General features: G+C 53.7%; 1 protein-coding gene across 1 annotated transcript in view; it reads left to right on the forward strand.

The window, feature by feature from the left end:
• Positions 1-6,810: 6,810 nt before the first annotated feature.
• The window catches only part of DSCAML1 (DS cell adhesion molecule like 1), an 83,075-nt gene continuing 62,206 nt past the window's right edge, over positions 6,811-27,679 (forward strand). Inside the window, 3 exon segments of the mRNA XM_085303157.1 lie at positions 6,811-6,841; positions 8,508-8,825; positions 12,736-12,882. Coding sequence (XP_085159283.1) covers positions 6,811-6,841; positions 8,508-8,825; positions 12,736-12,882 — 496 coding nt within the window.

Here is a 27,679-nt window from a genome sequence, read left to right on the forward strand (position 1 = left end):
CCGCCGCTCGCCCCGCGCCCCGCCGCGGTGCCGCCGCCTGCGGGCATCCCCAGCGTCGGGCCGCGGTGCGCAGCATCTTTCTGCGCCAGGCAGGAGCCCGAGGGCTGGGGCTCGCAGCGGCACTTCGGAGAGCTTTGTTCCGGTGTCCCCACTTCTCCGGGACTACTTAGAGCGATATTCTAATCCCATAAGACAGGATAAATCCAGCGATGCTTTAAAGATCGCATCCTTCCCTCTAGGAATGCTGTATTTAATGCAACCCAGTGGTTTGATATAAATCAGATTGGGTAAGAAAAAAAAATTATGGAACAAGTGTGTCAAGGAGATGCACGCTTGAAGATTAAAGATTAATTTAAAGTTGGAGATTAAAAGAATGCTATCCAGATCGGTAGAGGTAATACTCTAAACCGAGTCTCTGCTATACATTCAATTTAAAAAGAAAGCCAAGGAGCCGTATGTAACACGAGTAGTTAAACCACAGTGTGTTTGTTACAACAATCAATTGATGTTACATAAAGGAATTGCCCGTTTCCGATTCTGCAGGAATTTTTAATTATGTTTTTATAATAAATTACCGCTTTGCACATTAGCCAGCCTGCAGATGTAGTGCTGAAAGTGCCCACCTTTTGGAAAATTGTGTGCTTGGAGGATATTGAATGACATTTTCCCTAATTATCTTTTTTGGCATTTGACAGCAGCGAGGGGGAATTTTTTGGAAATGAGCGAGAAAAAGAAAGAGGGAGAGAGCTGCCTCCTTATCWGAGACTTCTGTTGGTGTCTCTTAAATTACCCATTTATCTTAATGATAATCCATTGAAAAATATTTACTGAGGTTTAACAGGACATCCTGTCCAGTTGTGTGATAACGATCAATTATTTGATCAATTATTAATTATGAAATAGCTGCTTTATTGTATAGCTGGAGTAAAACTGTATTTGGGAGGTTTAACCAAAATCGCTATTGTTTAGGATCTGCTGAGATGAATGTGCCAGCGTCTGCTTTGCTTACATTTGCATTTTTACTGAGCTAAAAGGGAAAAACAAAACCCAATAACCATCCAGGACACTACAATTTCCCCCTCCCCCCCCATCTGAATAATAATGAGCTGCACTGGGTTTATTGCTTTTGCATGTTTTTAGCCCCAGCTTCTTGGAAAAAGGATCTCTGCCCACAGAGCTATCTCTTCTGAGAAGAGCAAATTAAAAGCCTCCATTAGCACAACTCCTCATGGCCTCATTTTCTCTTTCGTAAGAAATAAAATATATCTTTGGTATGGAATGGTCCTGGTGATGGAAAGTGTTAAAGTGAAACGGTTCCAGAGAGAGGACAGCAATACAATGGAAGTTTCATTATAATAGGATAAAAAGAGTGAATTACTTAATGCATGATAAACCTTTTGGATACTTAATATTTCTGGGCATCGAAGCACAACCTCTTAATATGTTCCTGCTGTAGAACAAGAGCTCAAGTAGAAGCTAAAAGCAAATAAATGTTTGATCCAGGGGACCACTGAAGTTCAGAAATCTCTCAATGGGCTGTAGCTGCTTATTTCTCCCCTGCTTATAAAATAAACAAAGATAGGTGGTTGGCAAGCAGATGAACAGGGAGTTTATCAAAAAGAAGGTCTAGCAGTGCGAGTTAAAGAGCAGCCACACTGAGGAGGAGGGGATGCAAGTGGCGTGCAGTGTGATGAAGACCATACTGTCAAAACTGAGAGCTTTTGAGCTGGGAAAGCATCTCCCTTCATGATTTTGCTGGAGCTCTCTGCCACCTGATTTATATTGGCATTATATTTGCATTATGTTCCTGTTCTGGGTGCAGTGAACTATGCAGCTTGCATTTTTTTTTTTAATCTCTTCCCCATCTCGGCCCCCCAGTGTGGCACAGTGCTCGTTTGTCTCTGAAATGAAACATGGAAGCCTCATTAAATGCACGGAGGAAAAGCCTGCAGTACTACGCTCCTCGCCATGCCTGCCGCTGTTTGTTTAGCCTGCGAATAGCCAACATTTTCCAGCACTAGGAGCCACGATGGCAACTTGCCCAGAGCTGTTACCTGCCCTCAGCATCGGTTTAGGGCTGCTCGTGCCTTTGAATGGGAAAATCGATATGCGCAACCCTTACGTTTCCTGGTGTTTGCGTTCTCCGGAGGAATAGCGTGCCTCGCTAAAGTTTGCGTGCCGGAGACGCCGAGCAGCCCTCCGCAGAGCTGGGCCGGGTGGGAACCGGGGGCTTAGGCGTGCTGGTGCTGCTTCGGGCAGCCCGGTGCGCTTCTGCCACGGTGCTCGCCTTTCTGCCCGGGTGGCACTGAGCTGGAGGACGAGGAGCGCTCTGCCCTCCTTTGAGGCAGCGCAGGCACCAAGGGCGAGGAGAAAACTGGAAGCGTCTCTCTGTGGCAGGAATTCTTGCGACACGGCAGTGTGAGTTTAGAGATGCGCCTTGGACGATATGAAGTCATCTCACACCCAAATAAGCAGGCTGTTAATAAGTGCGACGTCCTAGGAGAGCACGGGGGAGGAAGGTGGTCAAYTGTCGCAGTAAAAAGCATGCTTTGACAGGAGGCTTACGCAGCAGCTAGTTTGGGCCTAGGATGTTTCCTGCACTTGAAATCTAAATTATAGCCAGCTACACAATTTTACATTATTATAATTTTATGAGTTACCCTTTCCTTGCTCATAGACTCTTGAGAAATTTAAAAATAACCCCAGCACGTACAACCTGCACGTTGGCATCATCTGCTAGCAGAGCTTACCAAATATTTAGGAAATGCATTTCCCAACCTTTGCTAGTGTTTGCTGCCCAGCCTAGCAATTAGCTTTTGAAAAGGGTGGTTTAATTTCATTTCTGTAAGAAAGGAGGAGTAAGCAATGATCATAGCTTAAAGGGGAAGAGGACAAGGTGAGCCAGGTTCAGAGCTTCCTTTCACTGGTTTGTTTTAGGGATTTGTTCCCCTCTTTGCTCGTACCTGTCGGCTGCGTGATGGAAGTGGTTCCGGGCGCTTTTTAAAGCAAGCGTGGGGTGTGGTGAGGCGCTGGCCGTGTCTCGGGCACGGGGGCTTGGCTCTGGCGCTGAGCGTCCTTCCGTGACTTGGAGGAAACTTCGCGGGCTGGGAGAGGGCTGAGACTGGTGCTTTCGGCAGGGCGSCGTGGGAGGAGAGCCTTGCGCTGCGTTTCGGGGGCCTCGTGGGTCCGTGGGGAGTGCTGGGTTTTGCAGATGGGGGTGTAGCCTCGGCCTGGGTCGGAAACGGGGCGCTGAGGGACCAGCCTGAGGAAGACCTGAGCACTCCGTTCGGGTGCTGCCTGGCGTCCACGGCGGCCGGGGCGGCGTGGTCGTCCGCGGGCGTGCGGCACCCGAAATGCCGGCGGAGGGAGGGCGATCGCCCCTGCGTGCGGCCTCGTGCGCCGGGTGCCAGCTGAGCGCCCCAGGCCGTCCTCGGCATTTCAGCAGCGCCGTTCCTTTCGGTGCATCACGGAGAAAGCCTGCGCTCGGGCGCTGTCCTGGCCGCCCCGGGCGGCTCCCGGGGTGGGGGGAGACGTGGCGGAGCGTGGCCGGAGCCCCGGGGCCGGGAGAGCGGCTGCAGCGGCGCTCTGCAGCTGGCGGGGCGCGCACCGCTGCTGCTCCGCCGGCAGATGCTCTCCGCGAGCTTGAGGGAGCACGAGCTCCGCGCGTTTCTCACCTCTCGGCCGCTCGTCTCCTCGTCCGTGAGCGGTTCGGATGTCGCTGCTCGCTCTGTCAGCCCCAAGGTCGCTCTCTTCATGAGGAGAGAAGTTATTAAAAGTGCCCTGAGGACGAGGGCTTAAAGGAACCCTGTTGCCAGGAAGGCCGGGGACTGCTCTGGTGGCAGGATTACTGTCGTGCCTTAAGGCAGGGCAGAGGACAGATTAGGGCTTGCACCTACCTGTAATTCCCCCCTGCAATGTGTGCTAAGCTCCAGCACGCTTTCTCCTTGGACAGGGCAGGTGTCCAACACCCTTGATGAGCAYAACGAACGAGTGGTGTGATGGTGGCGAGCCCTCACTGGGTGCAGCACAGCATCTGATGCAGTTCTGCAGGAAAGCTGCTGTGGGCACTGTGACCCGAGGAGATCTTGGGAAAGGTGCTGCCAGTGGGGTGCAGGGGCCCCAGTCTAGTGCCTGCCTCCTCGGAGGTGCTGCAAAGCCTCCCCCTGAAAGACAGCAGCACCCTCAACTGTGGCGAATCATCACCCCTTCGGTGGTCCTCTGCAAAGAGGTACGTGGGCACGCGCTGACCTCTGCCACTCCTTGCTAACATCGGGCCAGGCTAGACTCCTCGTGCCCAGGGGTTGCACATACGTCCTTCAAACACATCTCGCTTAGCCTTTTCCCGTCTCTTTGGTTTGTCAGATCTGATGTGCAAAGGCCTTGCTCAGCTTTGAGAAGCTTGCGGGGTCTTGGTAGGCACAGGGATGGCTGCGGGATCCTGAACAGTAGCTTGCTAGCTCAGATCTGTGYGCATCAAGAGCAGAAAAAGACTTGACAACTGAGAGGGAGAAATGGCTTCCTAATGGCACTGACATGACGTTGCTTGATGTCTCAGGCAAGCCCTAAATCCACCCAATTTAAAAACTGGGGCCAGCTCTTTCCTGTGAGGGCTGGAATGGAGGAAGGACCGAGTTCTGGGCTCCTCTGCGAGGCGGTGGTGTTTCTATGTGTATGCAGGCTGGAGATTTCAGCCTGTGCAGCTTCTCATGCAGATCTCGCACCTAAATCTCAGCTGCCTCTTTCTGGAATATGTGGCTTTGATAGACCCTGGGGTCAATTTATGGCTGCTCTGCCTTAGCCACTCATTTACTCTAATGAGTGCTTTCTGTACAGCACATCTCTTTGCAGTGCTGAGACTGGCTGTGCTTCTAAAGATATCAGAGTTTGGAAAGTCCAGTGAATAAGACTAGTAAATATTCCTAAGGGATGATAGCAAAATGACTTGCTTCTCCCAGCGGAGATAGAGATATTAATATTTCAATACCTCTAGGTTGTAATTTACTACAATTTAAGAAGATTGCRCTCTGATAACTTAAAATACATGCTTCCCAGAGCAGGCAAGACTGTGTCCATCTCCACTCTGGGCTTTGTGTGCAGCTTCTGGCTGCCAGCTGCCTCTTGCCTGGTCTGCGGCGTTTGGTCCTGCCTGCCTGTTTTGCAGCGTTTTCCCCTGCTAGAAACCCTTCCGTTTTGACTACTCAAACCCATCTTTGTTTCATGTGACTTAATGCCCTCGATATTTAGGTTAGGGTCAGCACAGCTGACCAGATGTGAGCAGTAATTTCTGGTTTAAAAATATTGCAGTGCTATTTCTAAATTTTTAATCTCTCAGTGATTTGGAGGCAGTTTTATGAAACATGGAATTAGGATGGTGCTCAATGCTAAATGGTAAAGGAGATTATGTGGATTTAACTCTATGCGTCTGTCACATAACTATTGCCAATCCCATAACTTCCATCTTCTATTAAAAATCTGTTTCCCCCTTTGACCTGAAAAAGCTTTATGGGTAATCTGAATTTCTCTGTTTATGAGGTATTTTTCCACTCTTCATCCCAGCCCCTCACCCTTCTGTCTCTAAACCTTCCTGAGTGATGCCTGAAGATAAGAGATTTGCGTGTCAGGTTGTGGCTGCTCTCTGACCGTTATTGTGGTGGGAGCCTTCTCCAAGGCATGGTCCTGCCGCACAGGACACGGGGGTGGATGAGGCCTGGGGGAGCGTGCGACGTGCGGCACGGGTACCGGGGCTGCGTGGTGCTCCTGAGCCAAAGCCCGCGCGCAGCGGACGTGGCTCCGGCGAAGGGCAGCTCCGCCGGTGCGCCTTGCTTCTTCTCCATCTGGTGCGTCTCCAGCCATCTTGTGCTTCGCTTCGGTGGCAGACATTACCATGAGCAGCACAGGGCTGCTTTCACTCGTTTTGTTTTCCTTCGTTTGATTGTAAATGTACGCTTCGCTCTTTCGAATGTGGGGAACAAACATTGTGCTGCTCTGATAAGGGGAAATGCTGATCCGTGACGACAAACCAGCCTGGAGATGTCATGAAACAGCATCTGCAGGGCCRTGCGGTGGCCCCGTAGCTCTTCAAGCCTGGCATTGCTGCTCRGGAAGCAGGGTGGATGTGGGGCAGTGGGAGGGTTTTACACCTCTGGTAATTCTTCTGGCATTGGTCAGGAATGGAGGAAAACAAATGATTGGCTTTGTCTACTACTGTGCGTAGACACGGAAAAGCAAATGCACTAGAGTGTGGCGAGAGGCAAAGATGCTTTCTTAACCTATGACTGTGTCTCGTGTCTGATGACACTGAAGGCTGGACCTTACTAGTCAACCAGCCCATTGCATCTCCCAGCTTGCTGTGCCCAGCTGGCTGTAGATGTGGGACAGGAGGCTCTCGGTAGCCAAAGGAGGCAATGCTGTTATCGTCAGTGCTAGTTTGGCAGAGAATGTATGGAGAACAAGAAATGAACCCTCTTGCTTTTGATGTGAGAGGTGGTAAAGAGTGTGAGGTGGTATTTTCAGCTGGGAGAAGATCAGTGAGGGGAGAAATTAGTYTGCAGTTGAAGCCGAGGCCTCAGGAGTTGTTCCCAGCTCTGGGAGGTGCTTCGTGCTGGTGTGGAGGGCAGGTGCTTCCCTTCTTGTGTCTTGTCTCAGGGGAGCTTGCGTCAGTCTTGCTGTGTGTAAAACAGATGTGCTTGGGCCCCACTTTGGGAAGGAGTGAGGTGCTTCAGGCTTTCCCTTSCTGGCCTCGTTGAGGAAGGCATGGAGCAAGCTGGTAGCATGATGCTGGGYGGGGGGAGGAAGGCACTTCCCAACACCATGAAGAAGACACAAGTGTTTTCCAGGGGAGGTAGGCGCTGGAGGAAGCTTTGCAGTGGGATGCAAGTTGCTGTGGCCAGTAACACTTAAATAGCCTTTCCTCAAATGAGCAACCACGATGCACGCTCCCTGAAGGGGCGGCTTGGAGCTAAGATAAGAATATTCATACAGATGAGAATATTTTTTTTCCCCCCCCACTCCTGTCCCCTCCTCCCCAAGTTAAAGAAATTGAGGTCAGGGAGTGTCCCCCGTGACTCGTTTTAAACCAACAGCACAGTAGTTATTTGCTTATTGGCTCTGCGGCACCACAAGTGGTGTTCTCAGCCAGAGCTATTAATACACCCCCGCCAAGGGCCGCTTTCTATATCAGTGTCCTTCCGCCCACTTGGAAAAGAGTGCGGCTAAAAAAAGAAAACCGGATCTAAGTGACTGGGGATCATCCTCATTTATAGCAAATTTTGCTTGCTTTGGTTGAGAAGGGAGCTGGCCCTGGAGTGGGAAGAGGAGACTGGAGGAGTTGGGTGAAAAGCTCTTTTCCCATTGATTGAAGGAAAGTGCTGTTTTTGTAGCTGTCGCAGTTGCTCTAGAAGACTTGTCCTGGGCATCCAGGCAGCCGTGATCTCTGGCCTGGAGCGTGGCCTGCGGAGCTGCCTCTCCCCGCCTCTGCTTGGACGGTGCGGGGTGGCCTGGAGCGAGGCAGCAGCCCGTAGCTAGGGCAGGRTGATGCTGGCTTCCCCTGCAGCGTGCCGCAGTAGTTCGGCTGCGGTTGGGACAGCCCTTTGGGACCTGCCAAGGCTCCTGTGTGTGGTGGTGAGACGGGAATTTCTCCGTCTGCTYTCCCTTCCCTCTGACTCCGGGAGCGGAGAGCAGCACGGACCACAGCTTTCCTGTCCCTCTCTGACGGGCTGTGGCTGCAGTGCGGGGGGAGAGGTGGGGTGGTGGGCAGGGACGTCTGCCCTGCTCCATCCAGCTCGGCTTGGTCCAGGCAGTGCCAGCATTGCCCCTGGGCAGTTTGCACTGCAGCCTGGCTGGAGCTGAGCTCGAGAGCTGATGAGGCATCAGGGTGCTGGCCATCTGCTGCTGCTCTGGGCTGTGGGACGTTCGGGTTTGCAGCAGAGAAAGCGTTTGTTGTGTTTGAGCGCAGGCAGCTGCTGTGCGGAGCTGCGCGGAGGAGGCCATTTCTAGCATACGGGTGCCCTTGGGCCTTTGGTGCTGGGGCACAGTTGAACTGTGCTGCGTGCGTGCGTACAGCCCAGGGCACTGSGAGGGTGGTGTTTCATCCATTCCTCCGGTCACCATGCTAGGGGTTTGGGGCTGATTGTGTGGAGCACCCACGTGTAGAGGCATCTTCATGCTGCCCCTTCCTTTGGGCTCCTGACCCTGAGGAAGCCGTTGGGGGCACTTGGGCATGAGGCATCCTGCTGTGGGCACCCTTTCTTGCTTGCATGGCCCCTGTTTGTCCAGTTGGGTGGTTGTGATCGCAGATGCATGCTGCTGGCAAGGGCACTGGCCTGTGAAGGTGGCCTTTATGCTTCCAGTCCATGCACTGATGCTTCCTCTGCTACCTTGCTCTGCTCTGTCAAGTGCAAGGGCCAGGGGCTGAGCTCCTGGGGCAGCCCTGGGAGGCCCTTGTGCAGCTGAGCAATAGTGATGCTTGCAGTAACTCCCTGCTGTTGTGGCCTCTGCTTTCTCCACAGCACATGCTGAAGATGTTGGAACCAGCCTCTACTTTGTGAACGACTCTATCCAGCAGGTTACCTTCTCCAGCACAGTGGGGGTGGTGATCCCCTGCCCAGCAGCAGGGTCACCCAGCGCCGTCCTTCGGTGGTACCTTGCCACAGGCGACGACATCTATGATGTGCCCCACATCCGGCATGTCCATGCCAATGGGACTTTGCAGCTCTACCCCTTCTCGCCATCAGCCTTCAATAGCTTTATCCACGACAACGACTACTTCTGCACCGCAGAGAACTCGGCAGGCAAAATCAGGAGCCCAAATATCCGTGTTAAAGCAGGTAAGAGCCCTCTGTGGGGGTGCTGAGGCTTGGAAGGGGTGCTGGCAGTTCTCTAGTCTTCTCCATAGTCTGCTGGCTAGCCCGTTCAGCACACCCCGTTTGGCTCTGTCCACCTGGCATATCTGGCGTGGGACGGTAATCCTGCTGACTGATAACATTTTGGCATCGGGACAGCAGTACTCTTGTCTGACAGAAGGAGCTGGGGTGTTTTGAATTGAGAAAAGGACCCAGGAGTCCTGCTGCTAACTGCGTGGCCCTGGGCAAGGTGTTTTGCCACCCTTCTGCGCTTCAAAGAGCAGCAAGGATGAATATCTGCTTGTTCGCAAGGGGCTGCTCTGCCAAGCTGCTCTGCTCCTGAGCCTGGTGGGCTCTCGCAGCCTCTGCTGGGAGGTGCTGCTGGGTTAAGTGGTACTGTTGCTGAGCTTGTAAGGAGAGCTGCTGAAGCACAGAACTGGGACTCTGGCCTACTGCATGGGGATCGATTGCTGCGTGGACAGATAGCAAACATAAGGGCAGGGTGTTGGATAAACAGGAGATGGCCTGCCAATACATGTTTGCAAAACTGCATCCTACCCAAGCTGAGAGCTGCAATTCGGGCCCTGTGCTGGCAGGGAGAGCGCTATGGAGTGACAACCAGCGGGGAAGAGACGTGCCACTTCGCTGCCTCCGGCTAGCGCCTGGTGGCCATGGTGCAGCCGCAGCCTTGGGGCAGGGCAGGTCATCCCCTTTCCAGACCATACAGTTGCACCCAACCCTACTTGGGCTGTCCTCATAGCTGTATGAGGACCTGGGTCACGCTTCTGCTTAGTGGAGAGACCCCCTGCACCAGTGTCCTGCAGCCCTTTTAAAATTTGTCTATTCCCATTGCAGCATCCAGCCCAAACACACCAAGACTTATTAAGCAAAAAAAGAAAAGGAATATGGTAAAGAGCTGATTTCAAAAACCATTATAGTAAATTATTGACCAGGCTGAGTAGGGCTAATAGCCCAGGAATGGCTTCATTATGTAACCTATTAAAAGTGGGGCTAGCAGAGGGAACATGACAGCAGTGGCTACAGGGTTTTTTATTTTAATACCTTGTACTGCAGAGTAAATTGGTATTAACCTCCTCCCCAGAGTGAATTATTTACCAGCATTATCAGGTTAGCTATAAACCTCAGCCTAGCAGGGAGGACGGACAGCAGCAGGTAGGGGTGTAATAACTGTGGATGTGCAGCAGGCAGTGTGTGTTGTTTGGGTACAGCAGGACCCTCAGCCAGCTCTTGYGTGGGGCCTCCTTCAGCAGGTTGTGACCCTCTTGGTGCAGAGAGAAGGTCTCTTGATTTGCTCCCTAGGCTCCAGTGGTGAGTGGCGGTGCCCGGGGCAGCAGACTCTGTTTTCCAGGGCTCGTGCAGCAGTGGTGGCTACTGTTGAGGTTGGGAAGTTTGTGCTCTGGATGTGTTCCAGCAGAGAACTTGCTTCCAGTCCTTATCTTCCTGCCAGGTGGTCAGCCTTTACTGCAGTCTTCTCCTGGAGGAACGCAGGTCGTGTAGACTTCTCAGAGATCATGCAGCAAGTCAGTGGCGGAGTCGAGTCCTACAYCTGGACCTCCTCCCCAAACACTGGGTTTAACGCACCATTCCTGTGAGTGGGATTTGAGTGGATGTGCCTRGCGGGGCATCCAACTTTCTCTGCCCTGTTAGCAGGTGCTGTTAGCAGGAGATGTGAGGATGTAGCGGGGGGATCCTTATGCAGGGCTCTTGGAGGATCACTAGGGTGGCTCTGTGGCAGTTTGAACAGCTTTGGCTTTATAGCATTTGGAAACAGCTGTGAAACCTTCCCCCACTTCTTCCACYCTGTTATCTTGTGCCCTGGTCATTCTCTGTGCTTTATGATGGCAAGGAACCAAGTAAAGCCAATTTCAGGTACACAAAGGAAGCAAATAAATAAAAACCCAATTAAAAAAAATAGGAATTGTAAAAAATCTCAAGCTTGGGAGAAACCTGATAATGAGCACATGGCACAGCAGTCTTGTCTAGCCGATGGAAAGTTTTAAGCATGCTAATTGTGATTTTTAAATTAGCTTTGTGATGACTGAGAGATGACTCTAAACTGGCAGCAAGAACCAGTTGAAGCCCCAGCATGTGGCAGCTGACTCAGTTCAGAGTAGCAGTAGCTCTTGTGCTTCAGGTGAAGGATGCCCTGGGTGGCCACAGGAGCAGAGCATGGGTGCTTGCACGCTGGGTCTGCTATAGCCTAGGGGATGGATACAGAGCCTAGACTGTGCAGGAAGCCTGACTTGAATGGTCATCGTGGTCCCCACCGGCCTTTAAAGCCTGTGAATAAACCTCCTGCTCCATATGATTAAGGGGGCTTCTGCTGGCTAATCTGCTTTGGATCTGCAGTCCCTTTCTGCTGTAGGCTGCTCCTGCGTCCTTGCTCTGCCAGCCCTCCTCCCAGCACCTCTGCAGCAGGGACGTTCGGTCCAGTGCAGGCAGACACTACGCCCTCTGGCAGCAGAGCTCAGTGCCCAGCTGGTGTGCTGAATAAATAATCATTGAGTTGAAAGCTTGTCCAAACCCTCTTTCATTGCCTTTGCCACCCTGGGCCTCTGCAGCAGCTGGTGTTCAGTGTTGTGGGGTTTGTGGGGTGCTTTGAGCAGTGAGAAGGTGGTTGAGCTGCTGACAGGTGGCTTATGCAGGAACAGCTAAGGTGGGGCAGCTCTTACAACAGCTCATCATTTATTGCTTTATGGGTGTTTAATGTCTCCTTCACCAGTCTACTGCTGTGCACAGCCTGCTGGAAAGTTTCACTGGGGTCTGCAGAGATGGAGCCTGGGATGTGCTTGCAGCAAAGCAGTGTGCCCCAAAAGCCAGGGAAATCAAGTTGGAAACACCATGACCCTCCTGCTGCTTGCTTGTTTCTATGATGTACAAAATGCACTCTCTGTGGGAGAGTGCAAAAGCAACATCTTCCTTCTGGGGCTATAAAATTGAGATTTTTATCTTGGGATTTATTGAGCTGCTTTTGTTCTGGCCAGGGGGTGTCATTAAATGACCAAGCAAGCACATGTCTCTAATTGCAGTGATGCAGAGGTGCCTGTGTCCTCCAGGACAGAATCCTTGTCAYGGGAAGGAGCTGCATACACTCGTTGTGGTTTTATACTCCAATGTTAGGTGTTTATGGTGTGCCTGTATTGGCWATTGGGGGTGGTGGCATCTTTTTGTTGCTGAAGAGGCTTGGGCAGATCCAGCTTGTCTAGTGAGTGCTGCTGAGGGCTTTGCTCAAGTCATTAGGGCACTGGGAAGTACCTTGACACTGTGGAGTTTCTAATAGGGGTGTATGGTCACAGCTTACAGCTGGTGAGCTCACAGGAGCTTGAGTATTATAGCTACTGAATGCCCTTGGCTGCTGTACTGAACTCCGGGTGTTGCAAACCTTTGCTTTAGCAGCTCTGGTAAATATAAACCCATCAGCTTCACAAGTCTGCCCTTCGTGGCAAGTTCTGGTGAAGCTGGGGGCTGCTGCAAGGCACCCAGCAGCAGGAGCTGGGCCAGGCATCGCCTCYGCTCTCCAAGCCCCAGTGCAGGGCCAGGGTGCCAGTAGGAGAACTGATGCCTTCCCCGCAGAAAGGTGCAGGACTGACGAGCACTGACCTGCAGGGTCTGTGGAGTCAGCAGCAGACCAGGTGCCTGTGGAGGGAGGAGGCACCCAGTCAGCAGGGCAGAGGATATGAACGTCTGCCTTGCAACTTGTTTTCTCTGTCCCTGATTCCTGGCTGATGCTGGGGTGGGCAAGTGCTTTGGATGGAAGCAGCTTGTTGCTAGGTGGGTTTGTTTGTTTGGGAGATGTGGTCTTAAAGCAAAATGAAGGTTTTTTTTTTTTTTTTTCAGCACTGTCATGCCACCAACCATCTGCTTTTCTCTCTAGTTTTCAGGGAACCGTACACCGTTCGGGTGGAGGACCAAAGGTCGATGCGTGGAAATGTGGCTGTTTTCAAGTGCCTCATCCCTTCATCAGTGCAGGAATACGTTAGTGTCGTGTCCTGGGAGAAAGACACCGTTTCTATCATCCCAGGTAAGAGAGGAGCTGCTGTCCCCTTGGCAAATCTGACTTGCTTTGCCAWGCGTGAAACTCGCTGTTGCGGAGGTCTTTTTTGGTTTATCATCCGTGCCTATGCCGCCAAAGCAGAGGTGTTTACTGATGGCCGCCTTTCGCCTTCGTCCGGGGAAACCCACGTGGTGTGAGCAGGCGCGCTGCATTCGGGGCCTCCTCGGAGAGGGGCCAGCACTGCGTGTATCACGGGGCTTGCAGATGTGTTGGTGAGCAGGACAAGCAGTGTGTTGTTTTCTGGTTTCTCCCACGTGCCTGTGACCAGCTCACTTGGATGGGTATGTGACAGCTGGAGTTTGGACAGTTGGAAGATGGTCTGTCCCTGCTCTCAGTCCCTTTTCTTCTGTAGTCAGACCCAATTTTCAGTGTTTTCGGGGTGATACTAATTAAATATTCTAGGCTTTCTTGTGAGCTTTTAGTATTGTTCCAGCTATGTGGGAAGGAACTTGGTGAAAATGGCACCAGGAGCTGCTTCCCTGGGTAGGCACCTGGAAGGCATTTGGCCTCCTACCTTTTCCTAGTGCCAGCATGATCTGCTTGCGTTAGTCTGGCTCTTAGGCCAGCGTGTCCCAGCCGGCACTGAGGTTGCTGCGCTTTGGTTTGCGTGCAAGAGACCTGAGGGAGGGGAGGGTGATGCTGGTCTCTTTGCAGGGGTTTTGCAGCTCTAGGTGTTTCGCTGCTTTGTAGAATTGGGCAAAATAGTGGTGAACTGAGGCCAGTGCTCAGCTGGGCAGGGTGCTGGGCATGCTGTGTGCCCCTGCTGCCCAGGAGGAGGCAGCTAGCTGCACGGGCAACAGAGCCAAGGCCSCTGAGAAAGCACCTGAGCCTTTCAGTGCAAGGGGTGACAGCGGGGAGCCAGGACAACGAGAGCCACCAAGGGCTTTGGGCTCTGCGAGCCAGTGCGCAGCGCTGGGCTCGTGCCTGCCAAAYGCCGGCAGGCAGGGAGGTCTCAGGCACCGCGCAGCGCCGCGTCCGGGCGGCTGCGCTGTGCTGCGAGCCCCGCGGCAGGGCTGCGGGGGGCAAGGCTGCAGGGCACGGCGGCTCGACGGGGGGCACGAGRGGCTGCTGGTGCTCTTCTGCTGGGCGAGCCGGAGCCCCAGAAGCAGTGTTGGGGCGTGCGAGAAGCGGAGCGGGGCTGGGAGAGGCTAGCCAGCATCTGTCCCCGTGTACCGGGGTGACCTTTCGCTTCCCTCCTCGGAGACTGTATTGATGGCAGCGCTGGCTGCCCTGCGCAGCGTGTGTAAGCTGGTAGTAAAGCAATCAATACTGCTTTCCCCGGGGGATCCAGAAAGAATTAAAGGATTTTGCCCAAAGTGAGTGCTCCGTGTGTGATATTTGCTCACAGGTCAGTAAGTCCTGGTGCTGCTCTGGGGCTCGGTGCTGCTGCGCTTGCCGTGGGGATGCGCCGCGGGGGCTCCTGCGCGAGGCGTGGGGCAAGCAGCACGCTGCGGGTGCGAGCCTGGGGCCCCTGCGGCGGCTGTGGGCGCTGACCAAGCAGGAGTGGCGATACGCTTTAATCGGTCTTGAAGGGATGTTTCTTTCTAAGGAGCTTACGGAGCAAAGTGCTTCACCTGGAGGGGGCCGAGGGGTTTTCTCCGAGGACTGTGGTGGCTCAAGCTGCTGGAGGCGGCGCCCGCAGCGGTCTGTGCTGCGTGGTCCTTCCGCGCAGGCTCGCGCTGCGCGAATGCTGGGCCGCTCGTGGCCCGCTGGGTCGCGGTGCGTTCGGGGCGTCTCCGCGGAGCACCGTGCGCAGCCGGGCTCTGAGCCGGTGCTGCCGCGAAGTGACGAGCGGCGGTCGCTTTGAATGATTGACCAGGCAGGCGGGGGAACCCCGTCGCACAGAGGCTGGGCCTTTTTGGCACCGGCACAGATCCTGTTACAGTTTGTAGATCTGGGGCTGCGAGCCAACTTCCTCCTCTCAGTCAGGATTTTAGCTTGTAGTGCCCTTCCTCCCCAGCACTGACCCACTTCTGCCAGTCTCGAGGTGAAGTACGGCRTCAAGCTGCTTGCCTCAGGAGGGTGGTCTGCCCCAGCCGGCGCTGCAGGGTGGTGGTCTCGGCTCGCGCAGGCAGCCGGCTCTGCTCTGCAGCAGCCTCTTGCCCGGGAAGGGAGGTCTCTGTTCTGCAAACTGCTGCCTTAGATTCTGTGAAGTTTTCTGGCGTTTTGAGATGTTTTGAAATATTGCAGTCATATCCCCTGCATTTTAGCAGATGAGAAGTCTCTGCATCTGCTTTGGAGAGAGGCCTGTTTCAAAGCCTGTGTGGCAGGATCTGCACGGAAGCCAGCTGGTGTTTGGAAAAGGCCAGGCTCGTTCTCGGGGGGTGCAGAGTTCCTCGGCAGCCCCTCTCTGCCTGACGAAAGCACGCCTCTGGGAAGCAGTTGCGTCCGTACGGATGAACAAGGTGGATTGCCGTGCTGCGGGCGGGACTGAGATGGTCTGCAGCAGCCCTTCTCTGCTGTGGTGCAGGGCCTCGCCGGTGCCATCTGACCACCTGGGTGCAGGGGAGTCGTTCAGCATTAAAACTAGCTGTGCTGGTCCCTTGGCAGTCTGCTGTGCTGCGTCGACTCTGACAGTGCTGTCTCTAAAGCGGCGATTTCTACYGAACGCTGCGCCGGCCACTTCCAAGGGAGCTCAGAAACCCCATGTACTTTAGCGGCTGCTCCAAAGAGGACTCGTCCTGTGCAGTGTGMCACGTGGAGACCAACTCACGCGCCAAGTGCTCGTTACCGGCACCTTCAGACAGACCCCCTGCGAGCGCTCGGTGCGCGYTCTGCTCTGGGGACGGACGTGCGTCCTAACGCGGCTGTTACCCGAGCCKCCTCCTCGCCTCGGAGGCCGTTTGCGCCGGGGATGCGCTTGGTCCTGCCCTGAGCAGGACGGGAGCAGTGCGGAGTTTGCAGTTGGGCCTAGGCTTCGTTTGAAGAGCGGAGCTGGTTTTTCAGCACCGAGTTTGTGAACTGAGCATCCATGCACTTGCATGATCTTAACCTAGACTTGTTCTCAAGTTTGCTGTTGCAGTATTTTTTAATATGGTGATTTAATTAGAGTGGAACGTTTTTAACATTCTAAAGCAATAATTACCCTAAAGACAGAACATATAAATTGTGTTACAGTGCAGAGTCAACACAAGCAAACATGTTTTGCTGTTGGATTACAAATATAGTATCTGCCTGAAGCTTATTTTTTACTTGCTCTTGTGTTAGAGCTAAAACTGGCTTTGCTGTTGCCAAAAACATGGTTTCTTCTTGACCTCTGGTGAACTTTTGATTCTGTCCGAATACTTGGCAAGGAAGACAAGGAGTGAAGGAGGGGTTCCCTGCTGTTTGGAGTGAATGGCATGAATTTTGAAAAAAGCTGAGATGTGGTACTGAGGCCTAATAGCTCTTTTTCCATCTAAAAATGCTTTGTGACTTGCAAGATCAAGTGGTGTACAGACAGAGTACTGCATAGCTCTGCTCCTGTCATCCTACAAAAAGAARAGGTCTATGGAAGCACTGCAGCTTTCCTCAGAGGTAAATCCCGGCTATATTTGAAGCTGGCTGTATAACCTGGCATTTTGTCCTCACATTAGTGTACCCAATTTTCTGTTCCTTTCCCAAATTTTCCTGTAGTACTTACTGCAGATGGACTGAGTCTACCTACTGAGCCTCAGCTCATCAGGGGATAAAGGGTCTTAATTCTCAGGACTGGTCAAAACCCATCATCCAGACTTCTGTKGAAGAAAACTGGTTTTAATTAATTGAATATTTTCCCCGGAAGTGTTAGCTTTCCTTAAAGCTTTTCTCCTTTTCTCCCCACCAGAACACAAAATGTTTCTGTAGCTTGGAAATGGAGGAAAAAAATCTCCTCTGCAAGGAGGAGCAAGTGTTTCTCTAGGGGCTGCTGTGTTCTCGCGAGCTCCGACCTCGGTCTCAGTAAGTGGGTTGGGTGGCCGTTTCACGGGCTTTCTCGGGTTCTTTTTGTGCTTAATTGGGATTACAGAGCTACAAGCTAACCCCTGGCCCTCCAGCCCAGCCTCCACTGCTTGGCCTTGGAGGCTTGTCTTCTCAGATGCTTGTTGCTCTCCTGGTTGCAGTTGGGGTGATGGACTGTTTGGTTTGGGCTGGCACCGCAGGGCTCWCCCAAGTGGCCCCAGGAGAGCAGCCCTGCCAGGCAGAGGACAGAAACGGGGCTCCGAAGGCAGGTGCTGTGCCCTGTCTCCTAGCTGAAGGTGTCCCTCACCTCCTCATTCAGCGTTTCGGTAAAGCCTGCGGGCAGAGCCCGGTGCATGTGCACGTTGCGCAGTGCTCTTAGTGCTGCTCTTAACAGCCCAGAGGAGCGCTGCTTTCAGTGGGTGCCTCTGCCTGACTCTTTTCCATTTAGTTCCTGACAAGTATGTCCTTTCAGGAGCACCCACTGGGTCTATTTTAGAAGAGATCTTAAAACAATTGCGGAGAAGTGCTTTGTGTCTGCATCGCCCTGCTGCAGTAGGGGGGTTTGGTAGCGCGGTGGGTTATTTGGTTAACTTGGCAACACTGTAACTTACCCTGAAATCAAAGATAAATTCTTTATAGAAGGTTGTCCTGCATATAAATCATCATTAGTGTAGCTCGTTTTTGTTTAATGCGTACCTAACTGTGCTGTAGTCTAAAGATGTGTGTTTAGTTAAGTCAAGGGTTGCAGAGAAATTACAGGGTTTTCAAAAACCCATTTGCTTTGCTGGTGCTCACATCAAAATCAATCTTGCCTTTAGTTCTCAGCCTTGTAGCAAACATGCAGTACTACTCTCAGGATCTGGCATTAATGTAGGCTAGTACTTATTCAGAAGAAACCAGCAGTGCTCACAAAATTGTGGACTGTGTGTAAGATTGCGCTTCACGCCAAGGCTGTGATTTTGAACTGTTGTTGAATGTTAATATTTTGAGGAGGGGGAGGAGGACTGCAGCTCAGCAGTATCTTACTGGTCCTTCTCCTGCAGGGAAAGTGGGAGAAGCTCCTGCCACAAACCAGTTTGAGGACTCAAGATGGTAAACAGCTTTTTTAAAACGCAGTCTCCAGGCTAGATAACGTGAGGARTCTAGGAAGCAAGTCCATGATTTTGATTTGTGCTGGAAGAAGTAGCTGGCATATGTGACTGAAGCTGCTTTGGAGTCACTGTGCTCTAGTTATTGTGACACAAATGGAAATTTCTGGGGCGGGGTGTTGTCTTTTCTACAGGTATTGCAGCGAGCGTACCTGGATTTCAGCAGTCGCAGGATCTGCAGAACTAGGCATGGAGCAGTCGTGCTAACGTGGATCGGATGTGTATTCGCACTATTGGAGTGTGTATCTGGCAACGCTTCTCAGAGCCAGTGGTGATGCAGGGAGCTGACTTGAGAGACTAGAAAGTGAATTTCTGAAAAATTGAGGCCCCTCCCTGTGTTAATGAGCTCCCTGCTATTCCTGAAACATGTCAATTTGACCATTAGCTGGTTTTGCAAACAGTCACTTGTGATGCTGTGAGCAGCATGTGTGTGCATTGATGCCCAAGCTATTCCTCAGCTAGATCAGTGCTGTAAATATAGGTAGGTCTGCCTTGGTGCAAACATGTTTTCTGCCCTGGTTGTGCACAGCTGTGCCACTGGCGTAGGACCTGGGCTGTGAGTGTTTGGCGGGGACTCGAAAGGCAGGTGTCACTTTGGGCGGCGCAGACCTGAGGCGGTCAGGGATGGCTCTGGAAGTTAGCAGAAGTGGTGTCCTCGCAGGCGTAGCCGAAGACAGCGCTGCTTCAGTTGCAGCAAGAGCCAGCAGTCGTCCCCTCCCCGTCTTCCCTGGCTTGTGGCAGCCCGTGACCTATGGAGGCAGCACGGAAAGCACAGTTATTTGGAGGCAATAAACAGTAACAGACTGGCAACCCCGGGTCTGAGCTGCCCTTTGATGCTTCAGTGTTAGGTACTTGATAGACAGGCTGGGTTGGAAAAACCTCCACGTCCAGCACTTCTCAGGAAGGCACAGGCACGTTTTAGGGTGCTGCTTTTCTCAGCACCTCCAATACATTTCCTYTGAGGGCTGCACACTTGGATGCTGTTTAGCAGTAGCTAACTACAAGCCCTTTCTCTGAAAACAAACTTAACGCTTGTCAAAAGGATGGAACTGAAAAAAAAATCCTTAGTTTTGCAGAAACTTTAGTTATTTTTTATGCTTGTTCTTGACAGTACTTTAGCCATTTAGTAATTTAGAAAATGGATAARCTGCTTTGTGGTGGCTCAGATACGGACCTAGTTTGATCTAAGCCCTTTCTGTCCTGCCTCCTGCAGTGGCCAAGTCTGTGTTTGTGTGAGTCTTAAACTCATCTCGGCAACTGTTCAGCAACGAAGGAAGTAAAACTGTAGCAGTGTTCTCATGGTTAAATGTGCTTGTTCACCCCAAAGACTCGAGCTCTTCTCTCCCTCCTTTCTTTGGAAGATTTCTCTCCAAAATATTAGAAGCAAGCATAACTGCATACAAATTCCATTTTAATCCACCTAAAAATGTAATGAGTCTAGAGACGCAGCAGGAGGCTACCGAAAATTAAAAGCGCCACTAGTGTTCACGGGCCTGGTGCTGCCTCCGCGGGTTCCTTTACGCGGTGCCGGGGCTGCAGCGCGGGCGAACGGGTGATGTCGGCCGTGCTGCCCCACRGCGCCGAGGCGCGCGGCGGCCGGGACCCAGATAGCAGAGCACTGTCCTCATATCTACGGGCTCCGCGTGGGGCCCTTGGTCTCGTGCTTCTGGGGAGCACCTGGAAGCCGGCGAGAGCAAACGCTGCAGGGCAAGGTGGACAGCGGCAGCCCTTGTTTGTGCCGTTATCTTCGGGGATGGCTGGGGCGCAGGAGATGAGTTACTGAGAGCATTTACTGGCTGTTAACGTTCTTGCATGGTTGGTTTTGCTTGACTGCAGAAGCCCCGCAGCTCGTTTCCTCCGCGCGGTCTGGCAGCCCGCGGCTGCGAGCGCGCCGGGGCGGTGAGCCGCGCTGCCCGCCTCTCCTGGGCCATCACCCGCAGCGCACGSGGCGGCTCCGGGCTCGGCCCCGCCGCAGCTCCGTGGAGGAAGGAGGTGACTCTGCGGCCGGCTCCTGCCTCCGCCGCTCCCCGGCGCGAGTGGGGAGGGAGCCGGCGGCTGCTCTGCAAGGAGGAGCAGTCGGGCTTTGCATGCCGCCATCCCCACGGCTGCTGTGCGCCGTGCAGCATGCCTGGGGTGCAGGGAGAGTGTCCCCGTGCAAAGGGGCTGCTCGAGGCCAGCTGCGGCCCAGCGTTTGTGCGGCCGGTGCCAACGGTGCAGCGGACCTGGCGCTGCGGGAGCACGTGCTCAGCTGGCGCAGAGCGCCCGCGACCTGGGCGTGCGGGGCAGGAGCGCGGGGCCCTTCGAGGACGGCGCTGCTGGGGCTGACAGCTGACCTGCTCCCGCAATACTGTCAGTCCTTGGAAGGCGTCTTCCACGCTTCGTGGCCAAATGCAATGCTGTCTAGTGGTCAGGTGGAGCAGGAGGCCCAGGACAGCCACCGGCTCCGTCCTCGGTCCGGGAGCCGCCGGACCGTAGGAACCTGTTAGACTTTGCTTGCTAAAGCCTGGGAGACCTGGCCACGCCAGCCTCTGCAGAGTGGAGGTCTCGCCACCCCAGTGCGACCCGGCAGCAGCTAGGCGTGCTCTCGGGATGAGCTGCAAAGACGGCTTGGAGGTGGAAGACGTGGATGGGTGAAAGAATGGCCAGCGAGTGGCCTTTTCAGTTGCGTTTTGTTGCTTCTCCCTGGACCTGGCTGCCTTGCACCATGGAGCAACCTGATGTGATTTAACTGAGCGTCGTCCTACCCTACGCTGTCTAGGGGTGCTGCGAAACCTTTTCCTCTGTCAGTCCGAACCGCTCCAAAGGTGTCCTGCCTTCTCCCCCAGCCCTCGCCACCCTCTCTGGCTGCGACATGTGCCCAGACCTGTTACAGAGGGAAGTAGCTCTAGGCATTATTCTCACCAAGTGGGGTGAGATTCTGTCTGAAATAATTTCATCCTTCCCCAGAGACTTGGCGTGAATTTTATCTAATCGCCATGGCAACAGATAAAAAAAGGTGTGAGCACATCTCCTTTTGCTGTGATAATTCAGATTTATATATTCAGATCAGATTGGAGTTAGAGATTTTAAAAGGAGCAGATGCAGCAGAAGGTGTGACTGCAAATAATGTGGCAAGAACGTTTGATCCTGCCCTTTAAGAGGGGAAAGAGCCTTCCTGCAGTTTTTTTGGAATATAATTATTCCATCAAATCCATTTTAACAAGTACTCATTATAGCCCTGATAATGCAGAGTCACGTTGGAGACGATCTCACACACATGCACACACACCAAAAAGGGACTAAAACAAGTAAATAAAATGCATGTGAAGAGCAAGGAGTGAGAGAGCTCTGTCACTTCCAGGTGCACCCATGGAACAGCAGCCCAAGTCTCATAGGTCAGGCAGGATTTAATTGAGATATAATTGCATTGGCCCAATGGCAGCCACAGCAGAGGACTGTCAGGTGTGCTTCCCCTGCTGCCACATGTTCTTCGTGCCTGTCTGTGCTGCAGCGTCCCTTGCGAAGTCTGTTTGCAGGATGCCACTTTAGAGACACTTGAAACCAGCTCTTTGGACAGACTAAGCTGTCAAGAAACCCCTCAGGGTCCTGTGCGACAAAATGCTCGCAATTAMAGGTCAGGAGAGCTGCAGATTTCTAGAGGTTGCTTTCCTGGGCACAGCTTTGGTTATTTTCCCCTTTCAGCTCGTGTTGTCGCCTGCCAGACCGGTGCGAGAGGCATAGTTTTGCAGAGCAGGCTTGATCAGGTGGTACTACAAACACTGTTGGTAGCGTCTCCCGTGCAGCAGGTCTCAAATGCCCTGTGTTGCAGTGAAGCATTGCTCAAAACCACCTGAGCTTGGGCTGTTCTGAACTGAAGTTATCTGTTGCTTTTGCTGTGCTGTTGTGGCTTGTGCAGGAGAAATGCTTCGGTCCGAGATCAGAGAGAGGAAGTCTTTGGCCACTTTCTCTGAAGGGCAGGGAAGAAAGGACGTGGTTGCCTGAGAAGGAAAGTTGTTGTTGATCTAGCACTTGGCATCCCAGTCGCACGTAACGCACTCGCCCGGCTCCCAGCCCTGCGGGATGATGGAGCACTAGCCAAACGTGGCATGACAAGCTCCAGGATGTGAAATACAGACGAGCATCCTTTCTTGGAGCAGTCATCTCTATGTATACTCGCAAGTGTAAATCTTTTGCCACCCTAGGGGAATAGTGCTGTAGGGAATGGACAAATGGTGCAGAGAGCACAGGATGGATGGCTATGGGTTTGGAGCAGACGTGGGAGGCGTGGAGGCTGTAAATCTCTGCCTGACACCTTACCCCACACCCAGCAAGAGATGCATTTCCTACTTTGTGCTGCTGGCCCTGCATCTGTCTCAACTGCTGTTGGCTTAGGATCGGTGTCCAGCTTCCAGGTGGCAGAGAAGCAAGAGGACTTCGTGYAGGGGAGACTTTGCTGGGACGTGAACCCAGATCCCTGCCATAGTAGGTGGTGCGCAAATTCAGGACACGGGCAATCCCTCACATCGTACAGCTGAATGTCTGCAGATGCTCTGGGAAGTACCCTAAAGCCAAGGATGGCAGGCGTATCTGCTGTTTGCTTCATGGGTTACTTTACAGGGGAATAGCTGAGGAGGATGCCTTTTTGGAGACAACAGCTGTGATAGCCATTGGACRCAAACTTTTAGCAATGCTGCTGGCATGAGAATGAGGTGATTCATGTAAAACTGCATTTAAGTGGAGAGAGCAAGGGGAAGGTGGTGGGATCAGGAAGAAACACAAGGAAGAAGTCTGCTACAGGTAGTCACCAAGATACGTGGCRTGGACTCTGTCGAGTCCCAGCATACCTCTGCACGCTGGTGGAGMTTTTGTTCTGGTCATGCTCTGAATTGCAAATTCTGGTTTTGCAGGAAACGGCAAAGTAGTTGGTGTCACGAGCAGAGCCTTCTCGAGCATCCCTCTGGTGGCGTAGGGGAAAAGGGGCGCTCCTGGGCAGGGCAGGCTGGCAGGTACAGCCCGTGGCTGATTAACCTCTCGTGCTGCCGCCTGTCTTTACCTTCCAAGCAGGCTGGATGTGCCTGCAGAGGCTCGGAGCCCCTTGGACTGTGCACCACGTATCCTTGAGGGAGACTCACGTGTCCTTGAGGGAGACTCCTCTGCCGAGAGAAGGCTGGAGCATCTCGCTAGCAGCAGAGCTGAACTGTGTGATGAAACCAGGTGCTGCACGCACCCTGACTGTACCTTGCTAAACTTTTRCTGCTACTTATTTCCTGCATAAATGGGCTCAGAGCATGCAGAGCCTTGCTAAAAGGACCAGGCTCTGCTCCTGGCTCTGTTCAGGTGTTTGTCAAGTTATAATGCTTCCTTTCGTGCGTTTTTAAGAGTCCTGCTCAAGGAGGGCTGAAATTCTTTAAGGTGTGAATCTCTTGAAGGTACTGCATCACCCCAGGATGATAATGTGACGGCAGCACTGCGGGCAGGGACTGTCTGTGCACACGTGCTGCAGTAACTGTGCCCTTGGGGGGCTCTGGGGAGTACCGGGGGTAAAACAGGCAACTGCTGTCCTGAGCCCAGGCCCTGTCCAAATGCTGCTTTGGCTAAGGGACCCTCCCAAGTCAAACTTGCATCTGGACCCCTCCACAGAGCTTCCTGATAAGGCTGGTACCAGCCTGATGGGCTTGGAAACCATGGAAATAGCTCTTTGAAAATGCCCACGCTGGCTCTGATAAATGTGTTTGGAGGGGAGAGGGTTTGCTTCACCAGCTGTTTGCTGGCATGTTCAGAGCCTTCAGTCTGCCCGATTCCCTCTTTTTGCTTTATACCTCATTTTTAATTGTCATCTAATGGAGTCAAGATGGTGCTGGCTCCTGTCCTGCTACCCTGAGATCTCCGCAGGGAGCTGCGCCTACCAACGCAGCGTGGCAGTAATTGCTACAGCAAAGCCCAGTGATGTGAAAACCGTACAGGTCAAAACTTGGTTTCAAACCGCATGTTTTTTGTGAGCCCTTGGGGCCTTGTGTTGGACTGGGGAGAGGAAGCGCAGGGAGGAGCCCGCGTCGCACTTCGCGGAGCTGCAACCGCTGCTGCTCGGTGCCGCGGTGCGCGCGCTGCCCGCCGGCCGGCCGGCCTGGCTCGGCGCGGAGGGGCCGGGGCGCTCGCCCTCCGAGGGCGCGCGTCCTCCTCCCTCCTCCCCGCACGCGCGCGCAGATGCAGCGACAATCGTGGCCATTATTCCTGCCATGGTGACAGTGGCAGAGATGCCAGCTTCCTCGCACAGGCTCCGCTTTATTTCATCTCCTGTTTTTCAAAGCCTCTTTCATTTTGTATGAGGAGACAGATGTGAAGGGCTGCAGGCTGATAAATTCTGCTGTCATATGAAAAGAGAGGGTGGGTTTTTGTTGTGGTGGCTTGTCTTCCTCGCTCCCCAGCCCCCTTCCAGCAGAGCAGCACCAGCAGCGTGTTTATTGAGAGGATGCTCSCTCTTCCTGGAGCTGCTGCTGTCTAATGGTGGCCTCTTTGGGGTGGGAAGGGCCAGGGCTTCTGGGGAAGCCCGCAGGATGAGGAGCAGGGCTGGACTTCCTAGTGTCCTGCCCGGAGACCTCGTGGACATGGGGATGGGCACCTGGGCAGGGGGAGGTGACGCCCCTCGCTCTTCCGTAGTGCCTGGCACTGGTTCCCCGTGGAAGGCGCAGAAGCGGGGTTTGCTCAGGGAGGAGCCGATCTCAGCCGGCCGAGCACAGCGCAGGAGGGAAGGGGCTGAGCCTGGGCCTGCAGCCCTGTCCTCTCCCCTCCGACCGCTCCTGGTGTCCCCGCAGAGCCAGGCTCTCCGGGTGGCAGCTCGCCCGTCGGTGGGCTTGCCGCCTGCCGTGGTCTGCACCGGCCAGGGCAGCCGCCGGCCCGCGTCAGGCCCAGAGCACATCGCTGGGACGGGGTGAGGAGAGCAGCGCAACCCGCGCGGGGCTGGGGCAGCTCCCACGAGCAGTGCTTTGCACGTCCAGGAGGTGCACGAGCTTGCGCGGCGGTGGAGCAGCTCACGGCATGCAGCATGGCTCAACCCCCCCCACGACAGGAGTCCCCAGACCTCAGCAGCATCTGGCGTGCCCACCTTGCCGCTCCGCGGGGGTCTGGTGGGGTCCTCACGCGGCTTCGCCTCCCCCTCTTCTGCACCGCTGACGATATTTCTGGTTTAAAAATAAATTGCTCTGTCTTTAATTGCGGTTTAAATAACTGCTTCATTTTTATTTAAATGTGGCTCTGGAAGACTTGGAGAACAATTAGGAGAAAATACAGGGCATTGCTCTGGTGCATGTGTTCAAGCATATAATTAATTTTTTTTATTATACTGATGTTTGCCGAATCTGGAAAAAGATCTTATTGTTCCTCTTGATTTAGTCATGCACAAGATCTACAAATACACCAGCCGTTTCAGGACTCCATTTCACAAGCCACGAGGCCCCGCGAGGAGCCGGCGTGCCGAGGGCGGGCTCCCGGTGTCGCTGGCGGTCGCCACGCGTGCTGCGGCACGGGCGCGCRGTTAACCGCAGGCTGTGCGCCGGGCGGTTTGCTGCCGGGCGGCGCGGGAGAGGGTCGTTGGGACGGGCTGCAGGGGCTGGGGTAGCAGCACAGAGCTGAGCCCCCACGCTGCAGCTCTGTGAGATTTGTGCTTTTTGTTGATAGATGGCATTAAAAGGCTAAGAAATGACTGGGGCTGTGGGGTGATATCTTGGAAAGGCTCTAAATGACCCGGGGACCTTGCTCACAAGCGAGCTAGCTGCTCAGCAATATCAATCTCGTTGCGAGTCGATAGGGATTAGGTTCCTAAGTGCCTGACACAGCTAAAGTGCTTCTGAAAATGTTGCTTGTTAGAGGGCTGCAGAGGGAAGCCGTATGTGGTCTGGGTGGCCCTAAGCTTATCACTCAAAGGTGCTTTACTCGGTGACAGAAGCCACTTGTGGTGAACAAGCTGCTGGCCTTTTGGACTCCGTTTACGGAGGAGACGAATTTGGGACTCGTTTGCGTTGCCTTTCCGTTTCTGGATTTTTAGAGGTCGCGTTGTTCTGCACCTCCCAGCGGGCTAGAAACTGGGGTTGTTTTTAACCGAAACCCGAGATTCCCTGGTAGCGGCTCAGTCGCGCGAGCAGGGCATGGCGGGACCCGACAGGAGCGGCGGCGGCAGGGCCCGAGCCCCGCGGCTCTCCGTGCCGCGGCCGATGCGCTGCCCGGGCCCCGCGCCGGGCGCTGTAGTCCGGCCGCTCTCAGGCAGAGGGCTCCCGCACTCTGCCGCTGCCCGGCCGGGAGCGCGGCCCCGCGGCGAGCCCGGGGAGCTGCCGGCCGCGGCCGAAGATGACTCTACGCTATGTTTTCAAGCCAGAAATTCCCTTAAGAGGGAGCAATTCATTTGCTGCTCATCTCCATTTCATCTGAAGGCTGCACCATGCTGGGTTTCAGCCTTGTTATGTTTTCTCCTGAGCAATACCTTTTACTTCTGCGGTGTTTAATATTCCTTTCTGAAGCCTCGGTTGCCTGTTCTGGGTCTTTCCACTGAAAGCAGCTCTGAAATTACGAATTGTCCTGGCCGAGCCGTACCTGCTGTTTGCAAGTCGCAGCCAGCTGATGCGTTTCACGCGCACCCCTCTCCTGCGGCTTGGGTGCTGTCGCTGCTCCCYGGCCCCTCCGCAGCTGCTTTCCCTCCCCGCTGCGCAGACTTTCTCGGCGTGCCATAGCTGCGCTGGGGGGGTGCTGCTTGGGCATGCAGACCAGGCTRGCAGAGCAGGAGATCCTGCACAAGSCAGCCTGGTGCTGGGTTTGCACTAGAGAAAGGCAGATATAAAGGTGTTTGCGTGGTCTGTGCTCATCTAATTGCTGCTGGGGCAGCTGGGACCTCTGCTCTCTGTGCAGTGTCCTGCAGGACAGGGTGCTAACCCAGAGGCAGCTGGCACACCAGACGAGTCCCGAGAGCCGGGGGGAGCTGGCAAACTGAGCCGACTGTGCSAGGCTGGCAATGCTGAAGCTTCTCGTGTGGAGGGGAAGCACAGATCTTCATCCCCTCTGGTCACTGGGGACTTTYGGTGGCAGGTGAAATCAAAGCTTCATGCTAGTTATTGCTTAGCCTCTGCTCAGACCCAGGCTGATTGCTCATAGCTGCTTCTGTCTGCAAACCAGACCTCATTTGCATCTTGGAGGAGCACTGTGCTGCAGGCAATGAAAACTGGTGACACCACTGGAAATTGCTTGTCGGATGTCATTTAACGTCCATTTGACTTGGATCTCTTGCATTTCGTTTGCGTTGTTATACTATGGACTTAATAGTATCATACGCTAAATGGATGCCTGTAATTGTGCTTTGTGTAATGTTGCTACTTCTTAAATGCTTCCTGAGCAGTTAGGAGTGTTGACGTTTGTGTTTTGTTTTCCACATTTGTGCATATCCCCATGTAAAAGCTGCACAAAGATGCAAGCATACGTAAGCTGTTCTTATATTTTCATGGGCTGTATGAAATCACCACCAAATTTCTCACTTGTGCCCTAATGTAGCCCACGGCAGCCTGCGAAGCTTCAAACGCAAAGGCGGGGAAAGCTTCTGCGGAGACTTGGTGCCTGCTGGCTGCCCATTCTGCTACGCGTGCCCAGGAGAGCCTGGGCTGCCCGCAACTCGGACAAGCACTGCAAGTCGCCCGTTGTGCTCCCTGAGGAAGGGCAGACAAGCGGGGAAGTGCTCGCAC

This window comes from Rhea americana, unplaced genomic scaffold (assembly GCF_003343005.1).
Source record: "Rhea americana isolate MKP2758 unplaced genomic scaffold, rheAme1 scaffold_197, whole genome shotgun sequence".
In the NCBI taxonomy this organism is placed as follows: Eukaryota; Metazoa; Chordata; class Aves; order Rheiformes; family Rheidae; genus Rhea; species Rhea americana.